Genomic DNA, 27,611 nt, shown 5'->3' on the forward strand with positions numbered 1-27,611 from the left:
TGCTCTTATCGTAACGCAAGGTTCAACTTGTTGGGAACCCAATGGGTATAAACAAACCTCCAAGGGAAGATACAACAGAAGCTGCATGCTCACTGAATAAACACAACTACAGGAGAACTGATCACCAAGGAGACTTTAAAATGGAACTCCTTTCAAGACTCTTTCTTAGAAGGCACATCGGTATGATGCTCATCAAGAAGCTTGATAAATTCAGAGGTATCTTGCTTATCCTGTATCATTCAGGAAGTCTTCAGTGCTATATAATCTTCAACATTTATGCCGAAAAATAGCTTCATTCTGCTGAAAACATTCATTTGCTTGTAGCTACCATTGCACTCCAAAAAGGACTGCTTAAAGCAGTGAGGCACTTCTGGGTAAAATTTCTCTTGCACTTTGAAACACAATAAAATTAGTGCTAAGTCCTTGAAGTTCTAACATTTTTATAAGAAAAATACTCAATAGGAAAAATCAGTCCACCAATACAGAAAAATTTCATTTTCTAATGCAATATAAAACCTCCAGTGGCTCCAGTGAATACTTGGCACAAGACTTGAAGGAAGTCAGGACATTGGTATTCCAAACAGGTGAGCCTAATACGGATGCTGCCTTCCTCAGGCTATACTAACCTTTACAGTGGAGGAATGTGATGGAGAAGGATGAGTATCAATTTTGCGGCGTTTTTGTTCTGTTTGGACAAAAAGAAATAGTCAGAATAAGGTGCATGTCCAGTCATTTAAAACACTTCAAAAAATGAGCAACTTTTAAGAGCAAATATTTGTTGCACTAACAAAATCACTACCGTATCAAGACAAAGAGATAACCAACAAGCATAATTCTGTCCAAAAAGTAAACAAATATGAAAAGGTATACTTGCCTCTGTCAGGCTCCGAGATATCTGATCGGGGAACAGGTGACTTCAAGGACCCTGAAACTGGTGGTTTTTCTCCTCCTTTAACATTTTCCTTTGACTTCATTTCCTTTGCTACATCTCTTTCTCTGGATGGCTCCTTCTCTCTTTCCCTTTCTTGAGTCGATTTTGATTCTACGCTGGGGACAGTGGTCTTGAATTTCTCATCTTTTGCTTTTTCTTCCTTCTTGAACTTCTCCTTCTCTTTGTCAGATTTAGGTGTTCTTTCCTTTGTCTCTCTTGCTTTGTCATCTTTATTTGGCCGCTCTTCCTTCGGTTTTTCTTTACTTTCTTTACCAAGTACCCTGGCCTCTGGAGTTGTAGCTGGAGTCTTCTCTTTTTTCTCTTTTTCTTTCTCTTTTACTTTTTCTTTGTCATTTTCCTTAACAGCTTTGTTGCTTAAGAATAAAAAGAAACAAATATTTTAGAAAAATAATCATCAAATATATCCCATATTGAAAATCATAAGTGAGCCAGGAGTAGTGGTGCATGCCTTTAATCCCCGCACTTGGGAGGTAGAGGCAGGTGGATCTCTGTGAGTTTGAGGACAGCCTGGTCTACAGAGGGAAACCCTGTGTTGACATACAGACAATGAAGAAACAGACACAAAATAAGCAAATAAAAAACTCAGAAAGGGCTTCCATTGACTTAAAAAAAATGTCGTGAAATTAAGAGGAACCCTCAAAAGGATAAAGAAGAGCTTTAGGATAAGTCAGTAATTCTTCATGTGAAACAAACAACACATATTCCTGAACATATAACTAAAACAATAATTAAAATGATAATAATTAATGTTAGATTATTTTGTATACAAACTTTGAGGATAACAAAATGACCAAAACTATATCCAGCAAACCAATTAAAGGCAAACCAGGAAACAGACTCCTCAGCTGTACTGACTACTTTCAAAATTACTATAAGCTTTTCTTATATTAATAAGCCTTACTCATATTGTCTACAAGCTTTAAGAACTGTATCCTAAAACTTCCCAAAACTTCCCCATCTGTATTTCCCTGAATACCCACTATCTCTGCAGGAGAAATAAGGCTGCTAAACAAAACAGAACTATGTAAACTCTAATTAGTACTAAACAAAATAAAATTGGAAAAAACAAAACTTCAAACTCTAGTACCCATGACTTTCGTACTGCTGAATTACTATCATCTACCATTCCACTAATGGATAATGAGGTCTGTGAAGAAGAAGGGGGCTTCCAGGTAAAATAGTAGTGAGGAATCCGAATAAAAAGTAAACTCTATTCACAGTTTAATACACACACACACACACACACACACACACACACACACACATATTCAGAGCATATTCAGATGAGCTTCTGCTTCTGTTGAAAAGGATGCTGTGTTTGATTGTGGTCCGAAGCTTTGAAGCACTACTTGGCATCTCCTTCCTTGGAGGTCTCACTGTTTAAACATAACAGATTTGATAGCTTGTTGGTAAGGTGAGGTCCAGCTTGTCTCCACTAGGTCATCTTCATGTGAATCCGGTGGTTATACGGTTTTGTTCTAGGGATATTTCATTTTTTTAATAACGGTTTTAGCTGACATTCATGGAGAGAATGAATCCTTAGAAGTGTGCCACTAGTGAAAGGAAATCCTGTCTAGAGTATGTTTCTTTACAAAGCTGTGTCACACCAGCCCTCTGCTGGAAAAGTAGAATCAAGTCTCAAATAATGCCTTTTAAATTGTATCCTCTAGTATTATAGATGTAGGACAGTACTGTATCATACCTCTGTGGATGTAAAATAGCTTGTACCTGCTTTATGATACGTAGTAGTGACCGTGCTTTATCAGAGCTGTTTTTAATGATGTTGCTCAGAATGTTTTCTTTCCAGATGATGATTGAGAAGCTAATTTTAAAAAAAAAAATGGTGCCAGGTACCACAAGAGTAACAGAACTGTGCTGTTTTCTCGGGTTTTGTTTTTTTTTTTTACTTTTTTTTTTTAATGGAGTGTGCTGGATGTCTCTACAGTTTTGTTCAGATGACTGCAGAACCTGGAAAAGCCGTTGCTGCTGTTGATGCATAACACACTGCTATTATTGGTCTTTTTATATAAATATAAATATATATATACAGATATATAATTTGAATTTTTTGAAACTTTAGCTGTGCTGTCAACTTTGGAAAAAAGTATCCCCGTTTACTGTGTTGAGTTGGCACTGTACAGAAATTAACAGCCATATTGGTCTAGAAATGTTGAACTTAAGTTTTTTCCATTTGTACAGGGGTAACACACTGTATTAAATATGTAAGGTCTTATATACGTGGGTTTGATTACAAAAACTAATAAAGTATTCTCTAAATTAAAAAAAAAAGTAAACTCTATTCACAGTTTAATACACACACACACACACACACACACACACACACACACACACGAAAATGAGACAATGACCTTCAGAAATTCACAAAGGTACTAACAGGTTGCCTGAAAAGTACAGAATAAAAGATAGGTAACACTTGAAAAGAAGCAAGTTAAGCCAGACACAGCTCCAATCTCATAGACCCCTGGCAAATGCAAATGCAAATGCGCGCGCGCACACACACGCACGCAAACACACACGCACGCACGCACACGGGGGGTGGGGGGCAGGGAGTTTTACTCCAGTGACAGCCCCTCACTACCCTCAAATCTACTTACAGATTTCAGTAAAAAAGTGACACAAATAGCAGGTGGGTGAACAATAAACAGGAATCCCATTCTATTCACTGTATATGACAAAATGAGAGAGGAGTAACCTTGGAAGTAGAGACCTCAAGTTACCAATAAAGAAAGGTAGTGTGGCTGACTGAATGAAAAAGCAGATACGGGCTGGAGAGATGGCTCAGTGGTCAAGAGCACTGACTGCTCTTCCAGAGGACCTGAGTTCAAATCCCAACAACCACATGGTGGCTCACAACCATCTGTAATGGGATCTGATGCCCTCTTCTGGTGTGTCTGAAGACAGCTACAGTGTACTCATAATAAATAAGTCTTGAGGGGAAAAAAAAGCAAATACAATTAGTTTGTTGTTTCCAAGAAACATATCACATCTAGAGATGCCTACAGAGTAAACCTCAAAAAGTAGAGGTCAATGTACCAAGTGAGTCTAAGCCAAAATCAAGCTGGCATGCCTCTTCTGCTAGCTAACATAGTAGAGTCCAACTCTTTGTTAACAGTTAAATAATATAGCTATATATGAATGGTTCAAGAATATCAAACAATTAAAATAAGTGGATCATTTTGACATTCCAACATCAACTTTAGATAGCCAATCAGACTAAAAAAAAAAGAAACTGCAAAGTTAAACTAGACCAAAGAGCCAATGGACTTTACAGATAATCTGGAGAGTATTTTATCCATTGGAAACTGAATGCATATCCTTTGCAGTAGCCCATAGGATGCTCTCTAAAGGAGACCTATTCTGACCACAAGTATGTCTTAATAAATGCAGAATTGAAATGATTTTTTTATCTCATTAAACATAGTGGACTATAACAGAAATCAATAGCAAGAGAAACTACAAAACTACTTGGAGACTGAAAAATACACTCATGACTGACCAGTGGGCAGTTGAAATCAAGGAGGAATATTTAAAATTCCAAGAATCAAAGGAAAATTAAAGCACAACATGCTAGACTATTTCAAATACAACTAAGGCAATTCTAGCTATAAATGGTTGCATAAAAAAAATCAGAAGTCTGAAATAGTCTAATGATGTCTTAAAAAACAAGAACAAAGCAAATAATAAAGCAGCCAATAACAAATAATTAAGGTCATAGAAGAAATTTCTGAAATAGAGATTAAAAGAATATAGAGATTCAACCAATAAGAAACTTAGTTGTTTGAAAAAAATTAGTAAAGGTCTAGCCAAACTAGTCAAAATAGAAGATTCAAGTTAATAAACATTAAAGATGAAAAGGGTGAGTTTACTGTTAATTCCAATGATGTCCAGTATCTTCAAGGAAGAAAACTTGAAAATCTAGAAAAAACTAGATTCCACATACATACACACATACATATGATCAATCAAAATTTAATCAAGGGAATACAAGCAATTTAAATAGCTCCATAACAAGCAATAAGACAGAGGAGAAGGCCAGAACCATTCAGATTGACTAATAAATCCTACCAAATCTTTATAAAATTGCCAATGCCAAAGATCCTCAAAGTGTTCCATAAAATAGAAAAGTAAAGGAACACTACAGTGGTGACTTAAATATGCTTGGCCCAGGGAGTGGCACTATTAGAAGGTGTGGCCTTGTTGGAGTAAATGTATCACTGTGGGCATGGGCTATAAGAACCTCATCCTAGCTGCCTGAAAGCCAGTTTTCTGCTAGCAGCCTTCAGATAAATGTGTAGAACTCTCAACTCCTCCTGCACTATGCCTGCCTGGATACTACCATACTCACACCTTGATAATAATGGACTGAACCTCTGAACCTTGTAAGCCAGCCACAGTTAAACGTTGTCCTTATAAGACTTGCCTTGGTCATGGTGTCTGTTCACAGCAGTAAAAACCTAACTCAGACAACTACCGAACTCATTCTACAATGTCAATATTACCCTTATATCCAAATTGAATATACAGTAAAAGAACTAAACTATAGACAATTCATCTAATAAATTAAAAAAATCTTTCATGTCTCGTTTGTTTACTTTATGTCAATGTATGTTTTCCTTGAAAGTATGTTCATGCCATGCATGTCTGTGTATGACATAAATGCATGGTGCCCACAGAGGCCAGAAGAAGGTATCAGATCCCCTAGAACTAGAGTTACAAATGATTATTAGCTGTCATGTGGGTTCTGGGAATTGAACCTGGGTCATGTAAAAGAGCAGCCAGTGTTCTTAACCTTGCTGAGCCATCTGTCTAGCTCAAGATGCAAAAATTATTAAAATCTTGTAAACAGAATTCAGGAACACATTAAAATCATGCACCATGATCAAACTCAATTCATTTCAAGGATGTAAGAATGATTCCAGAAATATAGTACAGCAGATAGTCAGAGTCAGGGTTAGAAATTCCAAGATTATGCCAATAACTGCAGAGAAACACTTTGATAAAAACATCCCTCCATGAAAAAAAGTCCTAAGAGAACTAGAAATACAGGGACCATATAACAAACCTTCAAAAGCACTTCAGGCAAAATCAGACTCAACTCATTGAATATAGTGCTCAAAATCTTAGCTAGAGCAGCAAACAAGAAAATGAAGTAAAAGAGACAATAGGAAAGAAAAACTTCAAACCATTTCTATTTAAAACTGTGACACTATCCTATCCTTAAAAGACCCAGAAGGCTACACCAGAAAAATCCTTATATCTAATAAACACATTAAACAAATTAAAAAGCTACAAAGTAACATAAAAATTAAAAGCTCTATTTATTAAGGATTAAATTGCTGAGGAAGAAATCATCCACAATAACTTTACAGAAAACAAAATACTTAAGAATAATCCTGAGGAAATAAAAGACTAATAAAGTGAGAAATAAAAAGAGATGAACTGAAGAAGATACTGTCCTATTCAGCTTACATTTCTTTAATTTTATCTTATTTTAGCATTATGAATTTTTTAGATGCCTATTTGTTTTCTAATGAAGAGTAAGAAAGGGAAGTAAATTTGGGTAAGTAGGGAGGTCAAGAGGAACTAGGAGGAGTTGAGGTAGGGAAAATCATAATCTGAATATATTGTATGGGAAAAAAATCTATTTTCAATACTAAACAAATAAATTTTAGACAGCAAAACTGACTGGATCATGAAAATAAAATTAAAAAAAAAGAAAAGAGCTTCCTGGTTGCTGCCGCTGCAGAGAGCCCCTGGGCAGCACCCCACGAGCGAACCTGAGCCTCGGGACCACAGGTAAGACCAAATTTTCTGCTGCAAGAAAGCTGCCTGGTGAGCTTGGGACACGGAAGCAGAATTTCTCTAGGAGGCACGGTCTCTGTTTACCGGAAGTCCCACACCCGCGGATCCCGGCCCGCAGCAGCTCTCTGCTCCCAGACCCGGTGAGAGAGAGACCCAACCGCCTGGTCAGGTGGGCACTCCTGAGGCTGCAGAGCGGAAGAGACCACCAACACTGCTCACCCCTGCCCACATCCCTGGCCCAAGAGGAAACTGTATAAGGCCTCTGGGCTCCCGTGGGGGAGGGCCCAGGAGCGGCAGGACTTCTGCGCCTGAGACACCGCCTGAACCTGAAAGAAACAGACCGGATAAACAGTTCTCTGCACCCAAATCCCGTGGGAGGGAGAGCTAAACCTTCAGAGAAGCAGACAAGCCTGGGAAACCAGAAGAGACTGCTCCCTGCACACACATCTCGGACGCCAGAGGAAAAAGCCAAAGACCATCTGGAACCCTGGTGCACTGAAGCTCCCGGAAGGGGCGGCACAGGTCTTCCTGGTTGCTGCCGCTGCAGAGAGCCCCTGGGCAGCACCCCACGAGCGAACCTGAGCCTCGGGACCACAGGTAAGACCAAATTTTCTGCTGCAAGAAAGCTGCCTGGTGAACTCAAGACACAGGCCCACAGGAACAGCTGAAGACCTGTAGAGAGGAAAAACTACACGCCCGAAAGCAGAACACACTGTCCCCATAACTGACTGAAAGAGAGGAAAACAGGTCTACAGCACTCCTGACACACAGGCTTATAGGTCAGTCTAGCCACTGTCAGAAATAGCAGAACAAAGTAACACTAGAGATAATCTGATGGCGAGAGGCAAGCGCAGGAACCCAAGCAACAGAAACCAAGACTGCATGCCATCCTCGGAGCCCAATTCTCCCACCAAAACAAACATGGAATATCCAAACACACCAGAAAAGCAAGATCTAGTTTCAAAATCATATTTGATCATGATGCTGGAGGACTTCAAGAAAGACATGAACACACTTAGGGAAACACAGGAAATCATTAATAAACAAGTAGAAGCCTACAGAGAGGAATGGCAAAAATCCCTGAAAGAATTCCAGGAAAACACAATCAAACAGATGAAGGAATTAAAAATGGAAATAGAAGCAATCAAGAAAGAACACATGGAAACAACCCTGGATATAGAAAACCAAAAGAAGAGACAAGGAGCTGTAGATACAAGCTTCACCAACAGAATACAAGAGATGGAAGAGAGAATCTCAGGAGCAGAAGATTCCATAGAAATCATTGACTCAACTGTCAAAGATAATGTAAAGCGGAAAAAGCTACTGGTCCAAAACATACAGGAAATCCAGGACTCAATGAGAAGATCAAACCTAAGGATAATAGGTATAGAAGAGAGTGAAGACTCCCAGCTCAAAGGACCAGTAAATATCTTCAACAAAATCATAGAAGAAAACTTCCCTAACCTAAAAAAAGAGATACCCATAGGCATACAAGAAGCCTACAGAACTCCAAATAGATTGGACCAGAAAAGAAACACCTCCCGTCACATAATTGTCAAAACACCAAACGCACAAAATAAAGAAAGAATATTAAAAGCAGTAAGGGAAAAAGGTCAAGTAACATATAAAGGGAGACCTATCAGAATCACACCAGACTTCTCGCCAGAAACTATGAAGGCCAGAAGATCCTGGACTGATGTCATACAGACCCTAAGAGAACACAAATGCCAGCCCAGGTTACTGTATCCAGCAAAACTCTCAATTAACATTGATGGAGAAACCAAGATATTCCATGACAAAACCAAATTTACACAATATCTTTCTACAAATCCAGCACTACAAAGGATAATAAATGGTAAAGCCCAACATAAGGAGGCAAGCTATACCCTAGAAGAAGCAAGAAACTAATCGTCTTGGCAACAAAACAAAGAGAATGAAAGCACACAAACATAACCTCACATCCAAATATGAATATAAAGGGAAACAATAATCACTATTCCTTAATATCTCTCAATATCAATGGCCTCAACTCCCCCAATAAAAAGACATAGATTAACAAACTGGATACGCAACGAGGACCCTGCATTCTGCTGCCTACAGGAAACACACCTCAGAGACAAAGACAGACACTACCTCAGAGTGAAAGGCTGGAAAACAACTTTCCAAGCAAATGGTCTGAAGAAGCAAGCTGGAGTAGCCATTCTAATATCAAATAAAATCAATTTCCAACTAAAAGTCATCAAAAAAGATAAGGAAGGACACTTCATATTCATCAAAGGAAAAATCAACCAAGATGAACTCTCAATCCTAAATATCTATGCCCCAAATACAAGGGCACCTACATACGTAAAAGAAACCTTACTAAAGCTCAAAACACACATTGCACCTCACACAATAATGGTGGGAGATTTCAACACCCCACTCTCATCAATGGACAGATCATGGAAACAGAAATTAAACAGTGATGTCGACAGACTAAGAGAAGTCATGAGCCAAATGGACTTAACGGATATTTATAGAACATTCTATCCTAAAGCAAAAGGATATACCTTCTTCTCAGCTCCTCATGGTACTTTCTCCAAAATTGACCATATAATCGGTCAAAAAACGGGCCTCAACAGGTACAGAAAGATAGAAATAATCCCATGCGTGCTATCGGACCACCACGGCCTAAAACTGGTCTTCAATAACAATAAGGGAAGAATGCCCACATATACGTGGAAATTGAACAATGCTCTACTCAATGATAACCTGGTCAAGGAAGAAATAAAGAAAGAAATTAAAAACTTTTTAGAATTTAATGAAAATGAAGATACAACATACTCAAACTTATGGGACACAATGAAAGCTGTGCTAAGAGGAAAACTCATAGCGCTGAGTGCCTGCAGAAAGAAACAGGAAAGAGCATATGTCAGCAGCTTGACAGCACACCTAAAAGCTCTAGAACAAAAAGAAGCAAATACACCCAGGAGGAGTAGAAGGCAGGAAATAATCAAACTCAGAGCTGAAATCAACCAAGTAGAAACAAAAAGGACCATAGAAAGAATCAACAGAACCAAAAGTTGGTTCTTTGAGAAAATCAACAAGATAGATAAACCCTTAGCCAGACTAACGAGAGGACACAGAGAGTGTGTCCAAATTAACAAAATCAGAAATGAAAAGGGAGACATAACTACAGATTCAGAGGAAATTCAAAAAATCATCAGATCTTACTATAAAAACCTATATTCAACAAAATTTGAAAATCTTCAGGAAATGGACAATTTCCTAGACAGATACCAGGTATCGAAGTTAAATCAGGAACAGATAAACCAGTTAAACAACCCCATAACTCCTAAGGAAATAGAAGCAGTCATTAAAGGTCTCCCAACCAAAAAGAGCCCAGGTCCAGACGGGTTTAGTGCAGAATTCTATCAAACCTTCATAGAAGACCTCATACCAATATTATCCAAACTATTCCACAAAATTGAAACAGATGGAGCCCTACCAAATTCCTTCTACGAAGCCACAATTATTCTTATACCTAAACCACACAAAGACACAACAAAGAAAGAGAACTTCAGACCAATTTCCCTTATGAATATCGACGCAAAAATACTCAATAAAATTCTGGCAAACCGAATTCAAGAGCACATCAAAACAATCATCCACCATGATCAAGTAGGCTTCATCCCAGGCATGCAGGGATGGTTTAATATACGGAAAACCATCAACGTGATCCATTATATAAACAAACTGAAAGAACAGAACCACATGATCATTTCATTAGATGCTGAGAAAGCATTTGACAAAATTCAACACCCCTTCATGATAAAAGTCCTGGAAAGAATAGGAATTCAAGGCCCATACCTAAACATAGTAAAAGCCATATACAGCAAACCAGTTGCTAACATTAAACTAAATGGAGAGAAACTTGAAGCAATCCCACTAAAATCAGGGACTAGACAAGGCTGCCCACTCTCTCCCTACTTATTCAATATAGTTCTTGAAGTTCTAGCCAGAGCAATCAGACAACAAAAGGAGATCAAAGGGATACAGATCGGAAAAGAAGAGGTCAAAATATCACTATTTGCAGATGATATGATAGTATATTTAAGTGATCCCAAAAGTTCCACCAGAGAACTACTAAAGCTGATAAACAACTTCAGCAAAGTGGCTGGGTATAAAATTAACTCAAATAAATCAGTTGCCTTCCTCTATACAAAAGAGAAACAAGCCGAGAAAGAAATTAGGGAAACGACACCCTTCATAATAGACCCAAATAATATAAAGTACCTCGGTGTGACTTTAACCAAGCAAGTAAAAGATCTGTACAATAAGAACTTCAAGACCCTGAAGAAAGAAATTGAAGAAGACCTCAGAAGATGGAAAGATCTCCCATGCTCATGGATTGGCAGGATTAATATAGTAAAAATGGCCATTTTACCAAAAGCAATCTACAGATTCAATGCAATCCCCATCAAAATACCAATCCAATTCTTCAAAGAGTTAGACAGAACAATTTGCAAATTCATCTGGAATAACAAAAAACCCAGGATAGCTAAAGCTATCCTCAACAATAAAAGGACTTCAGGGGGAATCACTATCCCTGAACTCAAGCAGTATTACAGAGCAATAGTGATAAAAACTGCATGGTATTGGTACAGAGACAGACAGATAGACCAGTGGAATAGAATTGAAGACCCAGAAATGAACCCACACACCTATGGTCACTTGATTTTTGACAAAGGAGCCAAAACCATCCAATGGAAAAAAGATAGCATTTTCAGCAAATGGTGCTGGTTCAACTGGAGGGCAACATGTAGAAGAATGCAGATCGATCCATGCTTATCACCCTGTACAAAGCTTAAGTCGAAGTGGATCAAGGACCTCCACATCAAACCAGACACACTCAAACTAATAGAAGAAAAACTAGGGAAGCATCTGGAACACATGGGCACTGGAAAAAATTTCCTGAACAAAACACCAATGGCTTATGCTCTAAGATCAAGAATTGACAAATGGGATCTCATAAAACTGCAAAGCTTCTGTAAGGCAAAGGACACTGTGGTTAGGACAAAACGGCAACCAACAGATTGGGAAAAGATCTTTACCAACCCTACAACAGATAGAGGCCTTATATCCAAAATATACAAAGAACTCAAGAAGTTAGACCGCAGGGAAACAAATAACCCTATTAAAAAATGGGGTTCAGAGCTAAACAAAGAATTCACAGCTGAGGAATACCGAATGGCTGAGAAACACCTAAAGAAATGTTCAACATCTTTAGTCATAAGGGAAATGCAAATCAAAACAACCCTGAGATTTCACCTCACACCAGTGCGATTGGCTAAGATCAAAAACTCAGGTGACAGCAGATGCTGGCGAGGTTGTGGAGAAAGAGGAACACTCCTCCATTGTTGGTGGGATTGCAGACTGGTAAAACCATTCTGGAAATCAGTCTGGAGGTTCCTCAGAAAATTGGACATTGAACTGCCTGAGGATCCAGCTATACCTCTCTTGGGCATATACCCAAAAGATGCCTCAACATATAAAAGAGACACGTGCTCCACTATGTTCATCGCAGCCTTATTTATAATAGCCAGAAAATGGAAAGAACCCAGATGCCCTTCAACAGAGGAATGGATACAGAAAATGTGGTACATCTACACAATGGAATACTACTCAGCTATCAAAAACAACGAGTTTATGAAATTCGTAGGCAAACGGTTGGAACTGGAAAATATCATCCTGAGTGAACTAACCCAATCACAGAAAGACATACATGGTATGCACTCATTGATAAGTGGCTATTAGCCCAAATGCTTGAATTACCCTAGATCCCTAGAACAAACGAAACTCAAGACGGATGATCAAAATGTGAATGCTTCACTCCTTCTTTAAATGAGGAAAAAGAATACCCTTGGCAGGGAAGGGAGACGCAAAGATTAAAACAGAGACTGAAGGAACACCCATTCAGAGCCTGCCCCACATTTGGCCCATACATATACAGCCACCCAATTGGACTAGATGGATGAAGCAAAGAAGTGCAGACCGACAGGAGCCGGATGTAGATCGCTCCTGAGAGACACAGCCAGAATACAGCAAATACAGAGGCGAATGCCAGCAGCAAACCACTGAACTGAGAATAGGTCCCCTATTGAAGGAATCAGAGAAAGAACTGGAAGAGCTTGAAGGGGCTCGAGACCCCAAAAGTACAACAATGCCAAGCAACCAGAGCTTCCAGGGAATAAGCCACTACCTAAAGACTATACGTGGACTGACCCTGGACTCTGACCCCATAGGTAGCAATGAATATCCTAGTAAGAGCACCAGTGGAAGGGGAAGCCCTGGGTCCTGCTAAGACTGAACCCCCAGTGAACTAGTCTATGGGGGGAGGGCGGCAATGGGGGGAGGGTTGGGAGGGGAACACCCATAAGGAAGGGGAGGGGGGAGGGGGATGTTTGCCCGGAAACCGGGAAAGGGAATAACACTCGAAATGTATATAAGAAATACTCAAGTTAATAAAAAAAAAAAAAAAAAAAGAAAAGAAAATCCAATGCTTATGGATTAGGAGAATCAATGTTGTGAAAATGGATCTATTACCCAGTATAATCTGTATATTCTACACAATCCCTGTATTATTCAAATGAAATTCTTCATTACAGAATTACACACACGTGCGCGCGTACACACGTACACACACACGTACACATGTACATCTAAAACTGAAAAAGAAATACCAAAAACCTGGAATGGCCAAAGCAATACTCAGCAGCAAAAGTAATGCTGGAGCCATCTCAGTACCTGATCCCAAATTATACTAGAGCTCCACGGGACCAAAACAGTGTGGTAGTGGGACAAACATATAGATAAGTGGAGATCATTGGAACAGAATAGAGAAGCAAGAAATAATTACCTTCACTCACCTAATTTTCAACAAAAGTATCAAAAACAGACTGGAAAAAGACAGTATCTACAACAGCTAGTATTGGGAAAACTGAATACTGATATGTAAAACAATGAATCTAGATCTCTAGTACTCATTCTGCTCAAAATCAATACAAAGATGAAAGCCTCGATGTTAAGAGTTGAAATTAAGCTTCTGCACAGCTAAGGAAACAGTCATCAGAGTGAGTAGACAGCATGTAAACTGAGAGAAAAAGTTTTGCAAATTATGTCTCAGACAGGAAAGTGATATTTAGAAATAAGAATTGCAAATGATTCTCCAAAATTCTCCTAATAAATAAACAGGCTAGTAATGAGCTCATAAATAGCTCATAAAATGAATAGAAATGGCCAATAAATACTTTTAAAAAGTGTTCAACATCTCAGCCATCGGAGAAATAAAAATTAGAACTGCTTTGAACCAGTGAGAATGACTCTCATCAAGAGAATAAACAAGAAAAATAGTCGGTGAGAATGTGGGTAAAACATTATACTTAAAGCATGCTAGTGGAAACATTAACTCATGCAACCACGGAGAAGTCGATGTACATACAGGTTTCTCAAAAACGAAGAATAGAACATCTCAGCTGTTCCACTCCTGGGTGTATTAATAATTAGAGACCTTTTTAGAGACCCAAAGGTCTCTAATTCAATATAACATGAAGATACTAACATTTTTGTTTATTGCTGCACTATTTACAATAAATGGGGCCAGCCTACTTATAACAGATTCATGGATAAAGAAAGTATAGGATACATACAAAATGAAATTCAACCAAACTGAAAACTGAAAATGATGGCATTTGCGGGAAATGAATTCAACCCAGAAATCTTTACAGTACTTGAAATTAGAAAGGCTCAAAAAAAGCAAATATCATGTCTTCTTTCATGTACAGAACCTCTATCTCAGTAAGTAAATACCATAAACGTTATGAAACTAGAAAAACGACCAGGAAAAAAGAACAGTTCTCATAAGAGAAGAACAAGAGGCAGAAAGGAAAATAACAGAATGCATGTACCATAAGAACGGAAGAGAGATTATTTAGAAAGAAGGGAGACTAGCAAGAGACAGTGGGAGCAAGGGGGGTCACTGGGGTAGGGGCAAATTAGAATAAAGGCATACATATGTAGAAATGCCACAATTATTCTGCATGCTAACTTAAAAAATAATATTTTAAATGAAAGAACTCTGGAGTTAGGAAGAGGGTTATGTGTGTAAAGTACTTGCCATGCAAGTATAAGAAAGGAAGCTCAACTTCTCAGAACCCACAAACAGCAAACAAACAAACAAACAAACAAGCACAATAGACTTCATCTAATCCCAGTGCTCCTAACATAGAATGGAAGGCAGAGAAAAGAGAATCTTTGAGAGCCTGTAGGCTTCTCTTTTGAAAGCCTGCAGGCTAACTGGCCTAGTATATGCAGCAAAGAGGATTCAATTTCAAGGTACAAGGAGTGGAGTAATATATGAGGTTAGACCTCTACACGCAGTGTGGCAAGCTTGCACGACCACTTATATATCTTATATATGAATGTACATACATACATACATACATACATACATACATACACACACACACACACACACACACACACACACACACACACACACACACACACACACGAGGGGTTAGATTTGTAATGTATGGTACAGTGTTCCTACCTGTTAGAGCCACTATTTCCATTGCTTGAATTCCCTTTTGGTGTGGTACTAGAAGCCTTATTAACAGCTTTTGTACCACACTGAGATCTCTCCCTTGATTTATCTAAAATAAAAACAAGGTTTTTGTTAGCAAACTCTAAATACAAACTCTGACTTCACAGAAAATGATTAGTGGATAATTAGGAAGGCCCAGGAGGCTGATTAATTCTTAATAGTTACATACTCATAACTAGGAAATAAAATGCAATATGAGGCTAGCATTGTAATTATCATGTGATAAAATATTTTAATACATTTTTAGAAGTATCTACAAACAAGCATACCAGTCTCCTCAGCACCGCTTTCATCTGATTTAGACGCACTTCCTATGGATGATGAAGAAGTCCCACCACCAGGCCCATTTTGTACACTGGCAACAGCATTCCTTGGAGGAGGATCCTTGTGATGAAATTCATTTTCAGGTATCATGTGTGACTTTCTACTTTTCAACTGCCCCGAGTAGCTGAAAGTCGCACAGAGTGTTTAAATACACATACACAAATCAAAAAAAAAAAACCATAAATATTGAGTTTAGTCAAATAAAATTAGCAAGCTGTTCACTCTGTTACTTGGTTCTAGAAAATAAAGTACTACTTTTCAGTATATTCTTCAAGGTCTTAAGAGTGTTTTAAAACCTTAAGTCATTCTTTCAAATTAAACTAACACTTTAACTAGAGAGCCTTTTTCTTTTTGCTCCTCAAGATGTGAGAACTATTTAAATTTATCTCCCCCCTACAAGAAATATATTTCTTTAAAACTATCATCCAGTATAGACCGGAAGTTGATAATCAGAAGTGACAACTCTCACCAGCCTGTGGGAACATGATCGCATAATCTCCCATAATCTCCTGAAGTAAAGCAGAAGATAAGACTTCAACATTGTAAAACATTTTCACATCTTCAGAATCCTTCTGTAATCTAGTCTCATAAATCACATTAAAATATAATTGTGTTACCCCATAGCCAATGCATAAAGATCTGGCCTCTTCTCTTTTTCTTCTTGGCATATTTTATTCACTCTTCTTTCCAAAGCCTGACCCAGATTCAAAACTTTTGGGTACCAAGGAAGTATTTTTGTTAGCACAATCAATATATTCCTGATGTGAGTATATTCGCCTGTCTCAAGGCAATGAACCGAGGCCTATAACAGATGTTTAAAGAACGATTATCATAAAATTCAGGTTTGAAGAAGAAAAATATCCCTGAATAATATCCACTCTTTTTTACCTTGGTTAATTTGTAATGCCATTTGTGGACAACATGTCGAAAATTTTCATAATCTAACTGATCAGCTTTGTTTCCACCATCAAATCCAGTTGCCCGTAATATGGTAAGGAATCCTGGATAGTTTCCACATTCCTAAGAAAAATAAGGTTCTCATTTTTAGAGGTAAAATTCATTCCCACAAAATAGGATAATAAGACCAGATCAGTGACTCTTATGTAAAAGAAAAGTTCAGCTTACCCAATGATATTAACTTGAAATGTCAAGTTGAAATAGAATAAAAAAGATACTTTTTAAAATATATTATTTGTGATTTTAAGTATCACTTTATATCTAAATCTTAAATCCTTTTAAAAATTGACCAATCTGAAGCAATAATTACACACACAAGTAAAATATAAACAGATTTATTAATTATATACCTTCTCATAAGTGGCTCTATCACTATGCCACCTGGTCACTGTCTCTAACATACAGCAAAGGAATCTCCCATACCGACTAGCTTCATTTTCAGTGCAGCTTGCAACCGTGTAAATTATGTCAGAAAAAACCTAGAGGAGAAACGTTCAAAAAAAAAATCAAGCTAACTGAAAATATTATAAGACTATATTAAAACATATCACAATATACAGATAAATTTAATAAAAAATGTACTTTCTCCTATTATATTCACACCTGCAGAATTTTTTTGGCAACTATAGATACTGTAAAAAATTGCAATCATAAAGTATCTAAGTGTATTTTTATGAAGAAATCTAATTTATAATAAATAAAAGAAAAGGCTATTGTTATTATCATTTTATTACATAATGCCTATTGGAGAGTTATTTTGACTGAGACTGAATAGACAGTAGGCAAAAGCAAAAGTGATAAAAAATATGCAGCAGACATACTACAACACACATATTTTAAACCTATAAATAACAGTAATGTCAGAAAAAATGCAAGATGTAAAATCCATGAATATGACACTAAAAGACTTCCCTGCTTTTCATGTGGTGTGAATGTACAAAGGCTTTTATTCGGGTAGAAGGTTGTTTTCTTTAGTTTCATTTTGAGGAGTAAAACTTATAGAATATAGAAAGTCCCCACTTATGAAGATACGAGATTATTAAATTCAAATCCTGAGTGAATAGGTTATCCTTGAGTGCAATACCTATCATTTCATGGAGTTCTTATATGTAGCAACACATTTAACCCTCAGATCAACCTTACAAAGCAAGTCCCTTTCTATACATAAGAAAACTGAGGCACAGAGAGGTTAAATACATTGTGAAAGATATAGTGTGGTGGTTTGAATATGCTTAGCTCAGGGAGTGGCACTAATAGGAGATGTGGCCTTGTTGGAGGAAGTGTGTCACTGTGGGATTGGGTTCTGAGACCTCGTAGCTTTCTTTCCCTAGCAGCCTACAGATGATGTAGAACTCTCAGCTCCTCTGCACCATGCCTGCCTGGATGTTGTCATGCTCCCGAGTTGATGATAATGGACTGAGCCTCTGAACCTGTAGGCCAGCCACAATTAAATGTTGTCCTTATAAGACTTGCCTTGGTCATGGTGTCTGTTCACAGCAGCAAAACCCTAACTAAGACATATAATATGTTTGAAAGAAGTCAAGCTAGGATTCCAGGTCACGAACTTGGCTTTTAAGATCATGTTATTCACTGTATACATAATGCCTCTAGAGTTTATAATACTTAGCTGTGTTTATGTGAATTTTTTAAAGGTTGCAATAACAACTTACTCGATCATAGCAAAGAAGTGTGGAAAAATTTGGAGTTTTCTGTTGATGTACCAATTCAACAAAACGAGCACAATAAACAGCATCAATTGCTGAAAAAATGCATCGAGGAAATATACACAGCTGTAAAAATTTTGTGATGGTCTCATTTTTGGTAGACTCTAAAAATAAAAGAACATATTAAGCAGTTATCTTCTTCCTCAAGTGCCTGAAGGCTACCAAACATGACCACATTTTAACTGTAGTGCACACAATGTTATAAAACCACAAATGAGGTGATAAAGATTCCTATCACTTTTACTCTGTGGATATTTATACATAATGTCCATATTATAGGTATACAATATCTATACTATGTTTCTTTATGTCAGGAGATTTAAATACTAAGCTATCAGCATTATCTTTACAAACTCATTTTTTTTCACTAGCAAACTGTCATCAGTCACTTCAGTGAACATATGAGGTTGCTTCTGTGGTAATGAGTAATTAAAGAGAACAGTGAACAGAGCAGAAATGTGCATAATCACTTCAACAACTGCCAAAGTTAGAAATGTTTGCTTTTGCAATTTAGCAGCAGCAGGAAGAGTCAATCCCAAGAACTTACTTGCTAAAAGCCAGTTGTCTTTCTCTAGTTTCAGTCTCTGAAGTACTCTCTGAACATGTTCCATCTGCTTCTTTTCTTCTTCAAGGAGCTTGTCCTGAAGGGCCGTGCAACGCTCCTTTTCTTTCTTCTTTTTATTTGGAGGCTACAAAGTAAAGTCAGATCGTTTTTCAACTGTGTCTACAGTGCCTGCTTGCATGTATAAAGAGAAAAGCGGCTCTCCTTTAGGATTCCTGCAGCATGATGGTACAGTAGGTGTGCCTGAATGTATTGACCTTTCTCTCCATTCAGCACATCCTAACCAGTGGCACAGAGTCTTCACACACCTTCTCACTGTGGTGCTATCCATTGGAGGCAAAAACTAAGTCATCTTAGCTTTCCTCCACGCCTTCACTTGTTTATGGGCCACATGCACTGTCACTGTCTCTAGCATAGCTTAAGTTCTCAGTACCTCATACCAAAGGACTCTAAAAGGCACTGACCTCAGACTAAATACTTATCAAAATCACTCTTCATAGTAATCTCATAATCTTTTTAAAGTTCCATTCTTTGCATCTGTTATTTCCAAGCTAAGGTATCTAAATTAACTCTCAAATATATCATATTTACTATTCTACCCAATTTTCAGTACCTGCCTAACTTTTTACCAATTAAACCACATGCCACTCCCTATGTTTGCTGAATTATACCTACACACACACACACACACACACACACACACACACACACACACACACAGTGGATGATAATAATCTTTAGGAATTCCTATTGCTCTTGAAATAGAATCCATACAAATAACATTAGGTTGCTATGGCAGTGTTCAGTAGAAAACACATGCATGTCTTTTATTTTTTAATCATGATTTCCAACTATTTCCTAAGATCCTGCCCCAACCATTGAGATGTTACCATTAAATTTACTTAAAATACCATAGAAGAATAAGATTGAAGAATCAAGAATCTTGAACTAAAATAATTACAAAGTATAACTAGTACTGCATAAATGTCACAACTCTATTTGCATTGCTACATCAAAACCTACCATTTCCTGATTGTCATCAATCGCTTTCATCTGGACTTTAAGTTTATTGACTTCTCTTTCATAGCTGGTATGTGGAACTGCAAGGTCATACATTGTCAACGACCAAAATGTAGCATAGAACTGAGGGCTGATATCATCCCAGACTTTGGCAACATGCAAGGAGACCACTGCTTCATGGACAGGTGCCATCACCATTTCACATGATGTAATGTATTTATGGACTTTATGTTGCTGTTTACTTCCCTTTTCTGATTTTTTAAGTTCATCGTATTTTGACTGGAGATAAAAAGTTAAAACATATCATATATACTTGTACAAAATGATTATGGCAATTCTAATTTCTTACCAGAAACATTTATTCCAAGATAAATTACCTCTGAAGTCTGTTCCAATCCTTAGTTTCATGTTCTTAACTAATTTTTTTCAATAAAATTTGACTTACTATCTCCAATAGGGCATGTGTCAATAAGCTGGACTGCCTCTAAGAAAGGTTATAAAAAGTCACTGAGACTACTACCTCAGAAACTAAATGTCCAGTTTTGTCACAGACTTAGAGGCTTCCCAGAATGCAAGACTTCAATGCTAAAAATGACAACATTCTAGACAGAGCAACCAGCTATATTAGTCTACTGCCAAGCCAAATAAAATTTTCCCTAAGTACCTGCAGTGAATTAAATTGAAGCCATGTGAGAACTGATGCTACAGTTTCTATGTCCTGACTGCTTGTCCTAATTAGGAAGAGAATTGGAGGAAGACTATACTTTCAGTTACACGAGGTAGAAACGAATCTATTAGTGAAAAGATACTGACATAATTATTTCCCAGAATATATGCCAAATGCAGCAAAGAAAATTAATATGCATTCTCACACCTTTCAGCCATTTTATGATGAAAGACCTCTTGCCAAGAAAAGGCATGATCCTCAAGGTAAATCTAAGAGAAGTTCTGCAACCAGTTGCTTCTTTGTATTAGAAAAGGCATTGAAATAATTGAGTTTATGCTAAGTATATAACCAGATGATCATTAGTCAAAGGTTCTGAGTTCTGCACTGATTGGTAATAGTCTCAGCTGCCTTGGGACTGACTAGGCTTCAACCAGGATGACTAAACTAAAGTGTACAATCTATTACATTCAATGGTATGTTAGGCAAAATCTAGGAATCTTGTAGTTATTCTAGAAGTAGAACTATTTATTTATTTTGATATCCATGCTAGAGAGCAGGCTGATAACTCCTGAAACTACAAAACTGATAAAGCTACAAAAACATTAGCTATAGAAAAGCATACCAATTATATCAGAGACTAAGAACAACTAGGGTTAAAAGATTTTAAATTTAAATAAAAGATTTTGCTGAAGGCAACTAATATGAATCTAGATGAGTGGAATGATATATGCTAAGGCTCTACAGACATGAGAGAAAACAATGCTGAAATTATCTGTATATGACAATCTGACTACCTCAACAGGAAAAGTCTAGAACAATTAGTGCAAGAAAAACCTTCGTTTCACTTCTGTTTCAAGATGAGTCTGAATAATTAAAAGTGAAAATTAGGTTATGAGAAAACAGAATAATAGCACCAATAACACCAATCTCCCCAAGTCTCTGGTCTTGAGTCTGCAAATCTAGTAGTAGACCTCGTACTAATACCTAGTCAGAAAACTAAGCTAATCAAAAAGATGGTTATATTTCATCCACAATGCTAATTTTCCTTTTCTAAAATTAAACTAATACTTAAGTTTACATCTTTTTTTAAATTTTTTAAAAATTTATTTAATTTATATGAATACACTGTTGCTCTCTTCAGACACACCAGAAGAGGGTATCGGATCCCATTACAGATGGTTGTGAACCACTATGTGGTTGCTGGAAATTGAACTCAGGACCTCTGGAAGAGCAGTCAGTGCTCTTTACCACTGAGTCATCTCTCCAACCCTTATGTTTACATCTCCAATCAAACAGAGAATAGTATAGTACCACTGATTTACGTCCAAAAAGTTTTTTGTCAGGCCAAGAATCTTAGTAGTAATTGGTTGAAGACCTGTGGTAGTCAATTTCCTGAGGGGAGTCTGCAGATATTCCCATTTAAAAATGACTTTATCTTTAATCTCTCTCTGTCTCTGTGTGTGTGTGTGGGGGGGGGGTACATGGGTACCTGTGGAAGCCAGAGAATACCTGATCCCCTGGAACTGGAAAAATGTTGTGACTCTTCCCACATAGGTGCTGAAAACGATCTTGAGAACCACATGCTCTGAAAACCATAACTCCAACTTTCTTATCACTTTCTTATATATTCTCCCACATTCATCAAAGGCTCACTGAGGACTTCATCCAAGCAGCAAAGTTGGAGCAGTGTGGCTGCCCATCCAATTGCATCCTAGGCTGCTGAGGAATTCCCTTTCCAAAGAGGCATGTGGCCTATATATGAGGTGGGTTGGGGGCACTTTATTATTGCCTGGAGTATATAAATGCAACTATATAGTTCTTTCTTCTTAAACCCTGAGAAAGAAATGTCATTTCTTTCATTAGATTGTATATCTCTTAAAAGAAAAGACTTTCATGCCCCACAAAAGATATCTCACTGGTATGAATGACCTGCTCCATTTTTTGATGAGGAATATCTCAGACAACCAGGTATTCTTTTGCTAGGACTCATTACTGATTAGGGTGTCCAGTTCTCAAAGTAGTAAAATATGACATGAAATTCCTCAGATAAAGCATTTCTTCCACGTATGTTCTTCAAGAAATCAGGTCCTATTTTTCTATAGATGAGACTTTTTTTCTTCTTTTTTTCAGAGCTGGGGACCGAATCCAGGGCCTTAGCAAGCGCTTTACCGCTGAGTTAATCCCCAACCCCTAGATGAGACTTTTTGATGTGGTGAAGGTGAGAATGTAAGACATTAACTACATATAACCGTGAATTCTCTGGAATGAGAGATTTTAAAGGAGTTCAAAAGCCATTTTTGTTCCCATTAATCCTCTAGAATATACAGGAAAGAAATTACACAGTGAAGTGGTCATTAAATCAATTAAGACTGTAGCAGTTGTTCCTATGTAAACACTAACAGAGTATTCTCAATTACATGATCAACTAAATGCCAAATTTCTCCCTAGTGTTTTTCTATATACTTCTGCTACACACTGTATAACAGAAACTTTATAGGAAATAAGGAGGGAAACTTAGTTTAAGAGAAGAGGACCAATGATTGGGGTGAATACCACATACATTATAGAATTAAACCATTTCATCCCCAAAATTGGACTAAAACCCACAAACAGTATAGAATTAAAAACAAAAATAAAAACAAAGAACAGGGCCAAAATCCAAATTAACAGAGTGGAGAATATGCTGGGTCTCTATGAATTGACTGTGGAGAAAGTAATAGAAGACCTATTCTTTAAAACAGCATTTCATTGTTCACTGCTGAGACAAGAATAGTAAAAGAAAATCAGAGTAATCTGTATTTATCAAATTAGGGTATATTTAACAATCAAATACTTGTATAAACCATTCAAAATTACTCTTGAACCCCAATGAAAACATTTGTACTTACTGAAATATGGTGTGCATACATTGGCCTAGACAGAAAAAATGCTGCATCGTGAGGTGTATGAAATTCATTACAGAGCACATCAATTGAAGGCACTCGTTTTATATAATCTTCTGTACTTAGATTTGATGCTAAAAACCCACCAAACTGTACTAGGGTATCATGACACTAAATTAAAAATAAAACAAAAAAACAGATGTTAACATTTTCCAAAACCAACATAAATCTTTATCAAATGAATAAGATATGTTATTTTAACAAAAATTTAATTGACAACTAAGAATCCAAATTCCAGCAATATAGGCAGAGACAGAAATGAAGGATACTATGTTTAGTGAAATTAACAAGGGGTAGAAAGATAATTTTCACATATCCCCACTTGTCCATAAAGTCTAAAAAATGTGAAAAGGGTAGATACTAAAGGCTAAGGGTGTCTCTGGAAAGAGTAGAGAAATGTGGGAGCTGGACTACCACAACACATTTACATAGGGAAGTAAGCTCTAGTGATGCAGTCAACATAGTCTGGCTATAGCTTATAGTAATTTATGACATATAAACATCTAGAAGAAAGGAAATCAGTATTTCTCAACAGGAATGGTAATGTTTAAAAAGATGAAAATAGAAATTACCAATTTTATAATTTACACATTATATACAAGTACTGAATTGTGACAACGAACCCTATAAACATGTATTACTAGATATCCAAAAAATTTTAAATTAAAACAAGGATTACATATTCACATATTTATAATCAGTCATATATATTTTCCTACGTTGTGGCCTCCAACAAGAGAGAACATGTGAGCTCTAGGTACAGTGACACAGATCTATAACCTACTACTACATCTCCAGCTAGAGGATAAAAACTGGAGAAACCAGGAAAGTATAGAGGGACCACTATGGTGGGGGGAACAACAGAGAAGAAAATAACAGGAGACAGCTGACTTAAAGGGGGCAATGGAGAAAACAAGGGAATCTTTAATATAGGAATGGGGAGGAAGAGAAATACAGAAGAGGTAAAGTAAAAGTAAAGATGTCAAAAATGTCATAAGGAATCATACTATCAATTATCTACATAAAGATATTCATAATACATGTTAAATCAGTGCTTAAATATATAGTGTAAATGAAAATTTCCCATCTGAGTTAACAACACTCTCCTAAGAGCCATAGACCATTAAACAGAAACTTAGCACTAGTGGAAAAGCCATCTTTTGAGTTGTTAGCCAAGGACAGTCCAAGAGACTCTCAAAACACTTACCTAAACTTCTATAAAACTACACACACACACACACACACACACACACACACACACACACACACACACGTGTATATGTGTGTATGCAAGGAGAAGTCAACAACATTGTCATTGTTTAAAGGATACAAAAATTAAGCACAAAAACAATATTAGCCAACAAAATGGGTTTAAGCATTAGCAATCTTATTACTAAGAAATAAGAAGCAACAAATTTCCAGAGATCAGAAAGAAGGCAAACAATGATGATGGCCTTTCATGATGGAATGTCTAATTAACTGAAAACCTTACATATAACATCTCTTACACCTATCTCGTAAATAGCAGTTTGCACAGAAATAGGGGCCCTACTTAAGGAAAGCCTATTTGGCATTAGAGGTGCCTGACATGCACATGATGTGTACAAATGATATGCTTCAAATGGCATCACAATCTCTATTTTATTGGGGTTTAAAAAAAAAGCCTTCCTCAACACCCAAGCTTCTTTCACTTACCTGGTCATAGAGCTTCCCCACAAGTTTCAAGTGTTTCTCTCCACCCTCCTGAAAAATTACCCCATTCCTCTGTTGTGCCATGAGCAAACAGAGAGGAAGAGCAAGATCATGGTCCAGTAGTGCATCCTTTAATCTCTGAGAAGATTTTTTAGTGTTTCTGATCTGGCCGAAATAACCACCCTGCATAACAGAAGACACAAATTACTGCTACGCTCAATGTATTCCACACGATCTCACTGAGAAAAGACACACAAGAACATTGAGACATAATCTTTAAAATATTTCTGAGCTAGAAGTTATAATCCAAGCACATGGGAAATAGAGTCAACATGATTAGAGATTCAGGACCATCCTCAACTACAAATGCTTGAGGACAGCTTAAAGTGACTACAAAGAACTCTGTCTTTAAAAAAAAGAATAATAAAAAAGCATGCCTGGCTTAATATAAAACAACACCAGAATAAAATAAAGCATCTCTAAGTTCTCCTTAACAAATTGCTTTCATGATACTACCGTTTATTATAATCTGGCTAATGGTAGCTCAACTGTGCTTAAACTCATTGTTTCCATTTTTCCCTTGGTAGTACCTTACAAAGAATTATGTTTTTATTCAGTGAAAAGATTTATTAAACTGTGATAGAGATTTATTCTAGTAAAAAATCAAGGACAATCTTTTCATTGCAGATTAAGTTATTTTCTTTTATACTTTTGTATATTTTAAAGTTGCAATTACTAGTGTTTTACAGTTCTTAAAAAAGAAGGTAAGAGAAAAACATGAATGGTTTTGATATTATTAGGTATTGAGATACTGTTCAGATTCTATACTATAATCACACACACAGTATTGTCCACTTATCAGTGGCAGGTGTGTTCTACAATCCCAGTGAATAAATGAAAACTGTAGATGGTATGAAACTCTACAAAAATCATGTTTTTCCTATGCATATATATACCCATGATAAAGCTTAATTATACACAGTAACAAATTAGCAAACAACTAGACCCCCCACAGCTCCCAGGGCCTAGCCCACTAACCATGGAGTGTACAGGGAGAGACCTACGGCTTCAGCTGCACATGTAGCAGAGGATGGTCTTATCTGGCATCAGTGGGAGGCATCCCCCTTGGTCCTATGGAGGCTCCATGCCCTAACAGGGGAATGCTAGGGTGGTGAGGCAGGAGTGGGGGGATGGATGAGGGAACACCCTCATAAAAGCGGGGGGAAAGGGGTGAGATAGGAGGCTTCCATAGGGGAAACCAGGAAAGGGGATATCATTTGAAATATAAATAAATTATCCAATAAAAAATGTAAAAAAAAAGAAAGAAAGAAAGAAAAGAAATTAGCAGGCTGGAGAGATGGCTCTGTGGTTAAAAGAACTGGCTGCTCTTCCAGAGGTCCTCAGTTCAATTCCCAACAACCACATGGTGGCTTCACAGCCATCTGTAATGGGATCCCATGCCCTCTTCTGAAGACAGTAACAGTGTACTTATAATAAATAAAAATAAATAAATAAATAAATAAATAAATAAAATTAGCAACAATTAATAAAAAAATCAGAATGATATAATAAAAGTTAAATGAACATGGTCACTCTCCAAATATGTTACTGTACTGCATTGACCATTCTTGTGATGACATGATATGAAACAACACTTAGGCATAGTGATGAAGAATTGGGAAATTTGAGCAAAGGTTACTTGAATACAGGCATTTTGCAAAGTAAATGATTGATAAACATGACTACTATCCAAATAGCCAATATGACAAAATAAGATGGCTATTATATGACTAATGAGAAGCCCATACAGTATGGACACAATGGCCAAAAGGATAATTTATATGCCAAAAGTGAGCAAGGAGAAAGGCAAAAAATTTTATGATTCTATACAAAATGGATCTCAATGCAAAAAAATTATAATTTATTTACTTATGGATAATTTTCTCTTTAATTTTGAATTGTAATGGGTAGTTGACACTTTGAAAAACAAAGCCACAGATACAGATACACTTTAATTTAAAAACTCAATAAACAAAAAAAAGCAGTTCTTACTTACCTCAGCCTTCAGCTGCTCCCCACCAGTCATGGCCTCTAACTGCTCCATCGTCATCTCCTCTGTAATTTCGATTCCTGCCATTTTTTGTACCACTTCTTTCAATATTAGTAGGTCAAAACTAATATAAAATTTAAAAGAAATACAAAAATTAAACTGCAAAAGTTAAAAGAATATATTTGAAGTTAAAACCTTAACTATGAAAATAATAATACATGATAAGTAGTCTCCTGATAATCTTTACTTAGACA

The 27,611-nt window shown here is 37.0% G+C and overlaps 1 protein-coding gene across 2 annotated transcripts in view; it reads right to left on the reverse strand.

Annotated features, from left to right (window-relative positions):
• Nucleotides 1-27,611, reverse strand: part of Thoc2 (THO complex subunit 2) — a 114,591-nt gene that overhangs the window by 17,041 nt on the left and 69,939 nt on the right. For both annotated transcript variants that reach the window (XM_006257504.5, NM_001191756.2), the window contains exons 20-32: nucleotides 27,364-27,481; nucleotides 25,311-25,490; nucleotides 23,562-23,726; nucleotides 20,010-20,285; nucleotides 18,972-19,113; nucleotides 18,371-18,528; nucleotides 17,051-17,179; nucleotides 16,632-16,763; nucleotides 16,361-16,545; nucleotides 15,689-15,867; nucleotides 15,366-15,468; nucleotides 875-1,305; nucleotides 627-685 (exon numbers count right to left, since the gene is read on the reverse strand). In XM_006257504.5, the coding sequence (XP_006257566.1) occupies nucleotides 627-685; nucleotides 875-1,305; nucleotides 15,366-15,468; nucleotides 15,689-15,867; nucleotides 16,361-16,545; nucleotides 16,632-16,763; nucleotides 17,051-17,179; nucleotides 18,371-18,528; nucleotides 18,972-19,113; nucleotides 20,010-20,285; nucleotides 23,562-23,726; nucleotides 25,311-25,490; nucleotides 27,364-27,481 (2,257 nt within the window). The remainder of the gene's footprint in view (nucleotides 1-626; nucleotides 686-874; nucleotides 1,306-15,365; nucleotides 15,469-15,688; nucleotides 15,868-16,360; nucleotides 16,546-16,631; nucleotides 16,764-17,050; nucleotides 17,180-18,370; nucleotides 18,529-18,971; nucleotides 19,114-20,009; nucleotides 20,286-23,561; nucleotides 23,727-25,310; nucleotides 25,491-27,363; nucleotides 27,482-27,611) is intronic.

Source organism: Rattus norvegicus, chromosome X (assembly GCF_036323735.1).
Source record: "Rattus norvegicus strain BN/NHsdMcwi chromosome X, GRCr8, whole genome shotgun sequence".
Lineage (NCBI taxonomy): Eukaryota > Metazoa > Chordata > Mammalia > Rodentia > Muridae > Rattus > Rattus norvegicus.